Genomic DNA, 9297 nt, shown 5'->3' with positions numbered 1-9297 from the left:
GGCGTGTCCCCGCCGTGCGTGGCTCCGCTGGCGTGTCCTGGGGTGGGCGACTGCCGGGTGATGGGACTCGGGGTGTAAAAGCGGAGCGTCCCGGTTGTTGCGCGGCTCCTTTGCGGTGTTTCGGGGGGAGAGGATTGGGGGGGAGGGGGGTTGCTTTGCCCGGGGGCGGAGGTCTCCGGTGCCGGTGTCCCCCCGGAGGGGTGTTGGATCTCCCCGGGATGGAGCACCTCGGGGCTCACCACCTGCACCAAGGCCAAGCCGAACCCATCAGTTTCGGCATCGACCAGATCCTCAACACCTCGGAGCCGGGCAGTTGTATGGTTTCCCACCCGCGGCTTCAGGACACGGCGGATTACGGCTTGGGCTGCATCGTGGGCAGCGCCTATAACACGGTCACGGGTGGTTACGGGGCGAACGGCGGCGGCGGCGGCGGGGCGGCCGGTGCTTACACCGGTACCTCCTGCAGCATGGGCGGCCTGCCCGGCTCCTACAACGTGAACATGGCGGTGAGCATGAACGGCAACACCTTGAGCTCGGCCGGGGGGGTGATCCGCGTCCCGGCCCACCGCCCGGTAACCGGCGGAGTCCACCAACCCCTCTCCGCCGCCGTCCCGGCCGTGAACGGCATGAACAGTCTCACGGGGCTCACCTTCCCCTGGATGGAGAGCAACAGGCGATACACAAAAGACAGGTTCACAGGTGAGTGGGGCCACCGGGATGTCCTCCCCTTCCCAAAAATCCTTTTCCTCCCTTCTCCCGGCCCCGCCGCACGGCCTCGGAGCGGCTCCCGGTACCCGCCGGGGGAAAGCGGGATCCGGCCCCGGGTGGCGAGAACGGCCCGGATCGCCCCGGGAAGTGAGTCCCGGAGGAGGCCAAGAGCAAGAAGGGGCGGAAAACCAGGCGCAGTCAGTCCCCCCTAAATGCGTTGGGCTTGTTTTATTTGGTTTGGTTTTGTTTGATTGATTTTTCCCCCCTTTGGTTTATGTTGGGGGTGTGTAGATCTTTTTTATTATTTTTTTTGTTGGTTTTTTTTTTTTGGTTGACTTTTGTTTTGGTTGGTTTTGTTTTGTTTTTGTTTAGTTCTGGTTTGTTTTGTTTTATTTCGTTTCGTTTTGTTTTGATTTGTTTTGTTTGTTTTTGTTTTTTGTTTTTTGTTTTTTTTTCCCGGGAAAGGGACAAAACGGGACGGCGGCAAAATCCCCGCACCTCCCGCAAACTCCGGCCACGGCCGCCCGCTCCCCGCCGCCCTTCCCCGACATCCGGGGAAATTTTTCCTTTAAAAATAAATGGTTATTTGGGAGCCACGGCCCGGCCCGACGGGAAAGGGAGCCCCGGTAGCCCCGGCCCTCGCCCGCCCGGGAAGGCCGGCCCGTTGCCGGCCGCTCCTACGGCTGTTTTTCCCGTGCGTCCCGTAACCGGGCTGGTTTTTTCTCTGCGGGTTTCGATTGAGCCTTTTCCCCGCAAAAAGGGATTTTTTTTGCAGCCCCGAGCCGAACCGAGCCGGGGTTAGAGCCGCTTTCCCGACCCGCCGCCGTTTCCAGGTGGATCTGGGGTTCGTTTTTGGGGCTCTAACAAAGCGAAAAAAACTCGGAACAACGAAAAGATAAAAAGAAAAAAAATAAAAACGCCAAAAAAAGCGAAAAAAATGCAACGGGGAAAAAAATTAGCCCCCCATTCCTGCAGCGCCTGCCCCGGCCCCTCTCTTTCTCCGCGGCGGCGCAAACCCAGGCCCGATTTTTACAAGTTCACGTTTAATTTTGGCCCCGGTGGCGCTTGGCTCGGGCGGGGCCGCGGGGGAAGGAACGGGCCGTTCCCCCGGTGGGCACCGGGCTGATTTTTCCCGGAGCCCCTTCCCGGTTAGAGACACGGCGGCGAGTTTTCCCGATTTTTTTATTTTTTTTTCGTGGAGGGAAATTTTAAAAAAAGTAAAAAAAAAAAAAAAAAGAATTAAAAATAAAATAAAAACGAATCTCAACTCCCGTTTCCAACCCGGGAAGTTATTTTACGAAACGCCGGCGGATCCCGCTGTTTGGCCCAAACGAAATGAGAGCGAATCCCGTTGGCACGAAGCGCGGAGCCGCCGCCGGGACCCGCTGCCGTTACCGACCTGCCCCCGGGGCATTTCACCGGGCGAGGGGCCGCCTTCCCCCGCCGCCGGGACCCGCCGCGTCCCCGCAGCCCCGGGGCCGTCGGGGTGTCGTCGGGGAAAGCGGCGGCTTCGCAGCACCGGGGGGAGGGAGGGGGGGGGTTATCCCCAGCCCAACACCCCCCCGGTGAGCCGGAGCCCCTCTACTGATGTGTCGCTGCTTCTTTGCCTCTCATCCCGTCCCCCCCCCCGTCCTCCCGTGTCCCCCCCAGTGGCCCTCTCACCCTTCACTGTCACACGCCGTATAGGTCACCCCTACCAGAACCGCACCCCCCCCAAGAAGAAGAAGCCCCGCACCTCCTTCACCCGCCTCCAGATCTGCGAGCTGGAGAAACGCTTCCACCGGCAGAAGTACCTGGCGTCGGCCGAGCGAGCAGCCCTGGCCAAGGCCCTCAAGATGACGGACGCCCAGGTGAAGACCTGGTTCCAAAACCGACGCACCAAGTGGAGGTGAGGGGCTGGGGGGGCTCGGTGGACCCCCGGGGGGACAGGGGCTGGGGGAGCCCTGGGGGGGTAGGAGCAGCTGGCACCGGTTCTGCGGGGGGCATGGGTGGTTGTGCGTGGGGGGTGAGCACTGTGAGTGTGTGGGTGTGGGGTGTCACACGTGTGTGTGGGGTCACAGGTGTGTGTGTGTCGGGGGTCACACGTGTGTGTGGGGGGTCACAGGTGTGTGGGGGGGCCACAGGGGTGTGTGTGTGGGGTGTCACAACGTGTGTGGGGGGGTCACAACGTGTGTGTGAGGGTCACACGTGTATGTGTGTGTGAATGTGTACACGTGCATGGGAATGAGTGTGTATTCGTGTGTGAATGTGTGTGCACATGTGTGGGAGTGTGTGTACACACACAGGAATGTGTGTGTATGCACACATGGTGTATACACTTGTGTGTATGGATGCATGGGAATGAGTGTGCACATGGATGAGCATGTGTGTGTACACGTGTGTGAATGTGTACTCACACGGGAATGAGTGTGTACATGTGTGTGTGAGTGTGTGTATGCATGGGAATGTGTGTATACACGTGTGTGTGTGTATGCATGGGAATGTGTGTGTACACGTGGGTATGAATGTGTGTATGCACACATGGGAGTGAGTGTGTACACACGTGTGTTTATGCACGCATGGGAATGTTACACGTGTGTGTATGTGTACATATGCATGGGAACGTGTGTGTATGTGTGTGTGAGTGTGTGTACACATGCGTGTGAGTGTGTGTGCATGGAATGCCTGTAGATACAAACGTGCGTGTGTTTTGTGTGTGTAGGCCACGTGTGTGCATGCCTGCACACGTGCACGTCTGCGGGCTGTGTGAGTTTGTGTGCACTTGTGGGTGCGTGTGCCAGCGGGGCGTGCGTGTGCACATCCCCAGTGCACGTGAGCGCTTGTGTGTGAAGGCCGCGTGCCCGCGTGCCTGCCGGTGTGTGAGCGTGTGTGTGGGTGTGCGTGCAAACCAGGCGTCTGTGTGTGGATGTGTGTGCAGGGAGGCAGCGTGCATTCCCCGTGTGTGCTCTATGAGCACACTGGGTCTGCGTGTGCGTCGGTGTGCACGTATGTAACACGGATGCACGCACGTGTGTCGTCAGTGTCACCGGGAGCTCTTTCCCCGGGTGCGGGGGGGGGCAGGAGCCGGGGATGGACCCGTGGGTGCACGGCCCAGGCCGGATCCTGCACCCAGGGCTGCCGGGATATTGGGCCCGGAACAACGTGCAAATTTTCACCCCCGCGGGGATGACGGCACCTTTTTGCCAAAATGCCTTTTTTTTTTTTTTTTTTTTTTTTTTTTTTTTTTTTTTTTTTTTTTTTCTTTTTTTTTTCTTTTTTTGTTTGTTTCCTTTTTTTTTCCCCTTCCCATCTCCTGCCGGCCGTGCCGGTGAAGCCGGGCAGGAGGGGAACAGGAGGCTGAGCTCACACGGAGGGTCCTGGATGACCCTGCTTCTCCTTCTTCTCTCCTCCTGGGGGTCCTGGAAGGTGTCCCTGCTCTGCCCCCCCGGGCTGGGGATGGGCACCCGGCATGGTGGGACCTGGGCAAGGAGCTGGGAGATGGGGTTTAGTGATGGTGGTGCTTTTTGTTTGTTGTGGGGGTGTTTCTTTTTGTCGAAATGAGGTTGAGGGTTGGACAAGATGGTCTTTAAGGTCCGTTCCAACCTAAAAGATTCTGTGATTCGGTGACGGAGGGTGTCACTGGGTGCTGAGCCCTGGGCACAGACGGGCAGTAGCTTCTTCAGGGGCTTCCGTGGTGTCTCCCCGAGGCTGAACGGGACAGCGCTTGCCGGGACACGCAGAAGTCGGATAAGAAATAGGGGACAAGGAGCTCTTCAGGGTGTGGGTGAGTCCCCCCCACAGCAAATCCTTCACTAAAGAGCCCACGGAAGAGCAGCTCTCCCCAGGTGTCAGGAAGTCTCCAGCTGGAGTTGGGCAGGAGGAGGTCCTGGAGGAGGGACAGTCCTGCGTGGCTTTGCGAGACGGGGTCAGCGATGTCTTCTAACCTGGCTTCCTAAGGAAGTGAGGCAAACGTGGCTTGGCTGGCTCTCCCTCTGTCTGTCAGTACTCTCTGCCTCTCTTGGCTGAGCTCAGCCCCTCCTGGCAGAGGAGCGGAGGATACAAACCTATTCTTGTGTTCCACCAAAAAAAAACAAAATAAAAAAAAGGCTGGGTAAAGAGAAACAATCCGGGTTCTGCCTAAGGGAAAGGCTGCAGCCCACCCTCAGCCGTAGTATTAGACATTGGAGAATCCCCACCAGCCTGAGACAGAGGGACTCTTGGTGGCATCTGTGCACGTTGTGGTGGTGATGGGGTGCCCCAGGTCCCAGTGCAGCGGTGGTGGGCTGCAAACTGGGAGTACTGGGTGTTGGAAGGAGCTGATCCCGGGCGCGGGGTGAGCCGGGCAGCGGGGAATATCCAGGAGGAGAGTTACTTTGAGCCCTTGGAGGGATTTAACTCCTTAAATAAAGGCAAGATCTGGGGAAAGTCTGGCTTCTACCCCTTGATGGAGTGTCTCTCTGCTGGAGTGAGGTGGGTGTGTGATCCCCCTCCCGGATTTGGACTCTGATTTAGACACGGCCTGAGGTTTAGTTCTTTTCAGGCAGATTTAACCCTGCAAATCCCAAAGTGACATGAATGAGCCAAGTTGCTGGGACCAGGGAGGTGTTTGGGAGCCGGGTGCTCTTGACCGTGGGGGATGTGGGGCTCCCTCCATCCCTCCCTCCCTCCTCCCGGAGCATCTCTTCATTGTGCAGGGAGTCATTAAATATTCATGGAAGCGGAGTCGGAGCCGCTCCTGGGGCTGCCTGGGGAGGGCTGGTGGGGGCTGCTCCGAGCCCCCTCTCCCCGGGATGTCTGACGGGAGATGTTGACACAGTGATTAGAGCAGGGACTGAGCCCCAAGCTCCCTGCTCCCCCCCAGGTGCCCTGGAGGCCCGTGGGGAGCCAGGGACCCCCCCCACCCTGTGCTCCGAGATGTTGCTGCGGAGCTCGGAGCTGCTGCTTCCAATCCCGTTGCGGCCAAAGGAGATGAGACGTCTCACATCCCCCTGAGCTGCTAAATTAAAAAGCTGCCGTTTCCCCTCACTGATGCGCTGAAGCTGCCGGGGGAGCATCCCTGTGGGCGAGGGAGGGGGTGCTTTGGGGGATCATCCTGGCACGGGCACTGGGAGCTGCCCCCAGGCTTTCCCAGCAGCGTGGCTGAAGGTGCCAGATGATGGTCACCAGTAAAAGCAGAGGTGACCACGGGCTGCAGCCTCCAGACTGACCCGCCGTCCGAGCAAGGCGTGGGGATGGGGATTTTCAGTGTGAATTTAAGTGTGTTCAGGACATTTTTACATCTCCCATCCCCTCCTCCCAGAGAGCCCGGAGCTGGGACCCTACCGGTGCTGGAGAAGACCCCTGCAGGCCCCCTAATCTCCCCTTGGCAGGAGCAGCTCTGCCGGTGTCATTCCAGACAGACACGTGTCCAACCTGTTCTTAAAAATGTCCTCCTCCACCCTGCCCAGACAGTTTATTTTGGGCTTTGATTCTTCTCGCTGCTAAAAACATGTTTCTAGTGTTTAGCTGATATTTTGCTGATTTTTTTTTTTTTTTGTGTGTCCTGCCTGCCCTGGGGCACGTTGTCACCTTCATCCAGAACTCGTGTCAGGTGGCCACCACAGCCTGGTGGAGGAGATGGCATGGCTGGGTGGAGGGTGCCTGGGGGGACGTGGCATCCCTGGTGGGACGTTGCCCATCTCCCAGCTGGTGGTGTTGCCAGTTGATGATGTCTCACCTCACTCCTGCTCCTCGCTGGGACCTTGTGTGCTTGTTTTCAGGAGGCACGTTTGCAGGGAATCACACCTTTTGCAGCCCTGTCGTGCCCCTCCTTGTGTGTCCTGCCTCTGCTTGGATTTTTCCTGTGGATGGGAAAAAATAAAAAAGACCCCAGAGCTGTGGGCTGCTCCCAAATCTCTTTGATTGGAGCCATTTTTGCTGGGACCAGTAAGATCAGACAACCCCAGCCCCCAAGTTTATGGAACTTAATGGCGGTTTGGGCAGGGAATATGGGACCATGCAGTGGCCGGGCACGCTCTTTTCCAATCCCACCCAGCCCTGAGCACCCAGAACATCATTTTTCTCTCCAGAGATGCCCCTCCTTTGCTCCCCCAGACCCCCCCCCTAACGGCTCCCTCTCTCCCAGGAGGCAGACGGCGGAGGAGCGGGAGGCCGAGCGGCAGCAAGCGAACCGCATCCTCATGCAGCTGCAGCAGGAGGCCTTCCAAAAAACCATCAACCAGCCCATCCAAGCCGACCCCATCTGCGTCCACAACTCCTCTCTCTTCGCCCTCCAGAACCTCCAGCCTTGGTCCGACGACTCCACCAAGATCACCAGCGTCACCACCGTCGCCTCCGCTTGCGAATGAGGCTGGTACCCACCGGTGGGGCTGTCCCTGGTGGAACACGTGGCCATCCCTCTTTGTCCCTGGGGAAGACTGGCACCCCACGGTCCTCCAGCCACGTGCCCAACTGGGGAAACCCTCCATGAGGACCAAAAAGGAAGGGGAACCACCCCAAAAACTCTCCCCAGCGGTGGGGTTGCTGGACCAGCGGTGGTGTCTCGCCTTCCCCCACCTCCAACCCCAGCCCTTTTGTTCTCTTGAAAGTCTCCGGAGCAGACGGTGAACTTGCTGACGTGCTGGCAGACAAAAAAAAACCCAACCCTGACAGACACGGCCGTCGGAGAGAAAACTTCCTTCAGATCCTGCTGGTGGCAGTGGAAATCATGGGGTCACCCCTATATATATCTCCATATATATATATATATATTAAAAAAATGTGTATATATATATGTGGATACTTTGGACTGGTGGCTTGAAACAAAAGGAGGAGGTTCCCTGGAAAGCTCGTCTCTGCCGTGAGCCTCCTCGGGCCGTCGGCGCCGGAGACGTTCGGGGACGCAACAAATGGAGGAGGAAATTTCTTCTTGTGCCAGATGGGAACCCTTCGGATCTCACCTCGCCAGCTCTCCTCCCCTTTTTCATTAATTTTTTCTTGCGAGGAGAAGGCGGGGGGGGGGTTTGTAAGAGAAGGATCTGACAGACTCCTGAGGACGGTAAATATGATATCTCAATTGTATGAAGAGCCCAAACTGTCCCCCGGCTGCCACGGACTCCGTGCCCATCAGCGTGTGTTTTAATAACGAGAAGACCTTGGTGGCAGTTGGCGGGGGTAATGCGGGTTCCTTGCTGTGGGTTATTTCCATATCATTTGCAAAATGTTGTCCAATGTTTTATTTTACCCGTTTCCCTTTAGAAGGCGATTCCTGATGGCGAAAAATCGATTTCACTCTCGACCGTTTCACTTAGTTGTTTCTTTAATTGTACTGAGGGAATGAGACACAATTAAACAAAGCACTTCTTATAGCAAATGCCAGGAATATATAGATATATATATATACAGTATATATTTTTCAGTTACTTATAATCTAAGACAGCACTGCCAATTTAAGCAGCTAGTACAAACGAGCAATCAGAAAACCTATTTTCAGTGAGATTTTTAAAGGCATTCATTCATTTGGGTTTTGTTTTTTTTTTTTAAGTTATGCACTTATAAGGTGTTTTATGTGTATTCATTTTATAAAGTGCTTGTGTAATTTATGTGGAAACGAAAAAGAAAATAAAAAGAAAAATCTCCAGGGTACTGAATAAATCATTTAAAGCCTTGCTCTTCCCCGTCTATTAGTTCCCTGAGAGGAGACAGCGTGTCACAGCTAATGCTGAAGCCTCCCCCCATTTGTTTGAAATAAAAATAGAGTTAGTGTTTCCGTTTGGCTTCGCTCAGGTCCACTTTGCTTTGGAAGATCCAGAGGTTAATTTGCTATATTTTAATCTTTGTAAATGTTTTCAGGCTTCGACCCAGCAGTGCATTTAGCATCTGCTTCCACGGAAGGCTTTCTGGGGGTGGCAGGAATTGTGCAGGGGCTTCACCTTAATCACGTGTTGAATAATTTCTTCAATTAAGACCTTGGAGCGGGGTCTCACCTGGGCTGGGGGAGTCTAGAGATATTAGTGTCTGAAACTTTATTATATAAAGCAGTGTTTGGATATAAAGAAATTTACAAAGGAACATTGTAGAGACCACCTTACAGGGAATTATTCTCAGGATCCTGTTTTCCGTTCATGCTCAGCGTTGCTCAGGGACATTGTCCCCAGCTGGGCAAGCCTTTTTCCGAGGAAAATCAAACTGGTAGGAAAACACCCATGGGCTTCCTTGGGGGAGATTCCCAGCCGTAGGGCCAGGAAAGCTGCGTTGCCTTCAGCCTGGTGTTTCTTCCAGAGCCAGGAATTGCCTGGTAAAGGATGTTGGAGGAGAGGATGGAAGAGGGAGCCCAGCCACGAGGTGCTGGCAGGGACCCCCGAGGAGCCAGGATGTCCCGTGGGATGTGTGTGACAAAATACCCCGAGTTTTTGGTAGCTGGTGGGTGATGGTGCTCCGGGAAGCGGGGTCCTCGGGGTGCAGGGGTGCTGGGAGCTTGTTGGGGAAGCCTATGTATAGCCTGCTTCAGCCTAAAGCCATTTTTGGGGGATTTTTATGGAAATTCATGGTGCTGCGGGATTTTCCTGTCCTGCAGCCCAACACTCGAGAGGACACAGAGAAACAACTGCAGCGACGGAGAAGCCAGGAAAG

General features: G+C 55.7%; 1 protein-coding gene across 1 annotated transcript; it reads left to right on the top strand.

Moving 5' to 3' along the window:
• Window positions 1-218: 218 nt before the first annotated feature.
• TLX1 (T-cell leukemia homeobox 1) lies at window positions 219-7034 on the top strand. The gene is made up of 3 exons (XM_014957891.1): window positions 219-699; window positions 2395-2596; window positions 6812-7034. Exons 1-3 carry the CDS (start codon window positions 219-221, stop codon window positions 7032-7034), a joined length of 906 nt encoding a protein of 301 aa, XP_014813377.1.
• The last annotated feature ends 2263 nt before the right edge of the window (window positions 7035-9297 follow it).

Source organism: Calidris pugnax, unplaced genomic scaffold (genome assembly GCF_001431845.1).
Source record: "Calidris pugnax isolate Ruff unplaced genomic scaffold, ASM143184v1 scaffold4, whole genome shotgun sequence".
Taxonomy (NCBI): Eukaryota; Metazoa; Chordata; class Aves; order Charadriiformes; family Scolopacidae; genus Calidris; species Calidris pugnax.
The sequence above is the reverse complement of the archived record's forward strand: the minus strand, read 5'-3'. Positions and strand labels throughout refer to the sequence as shown.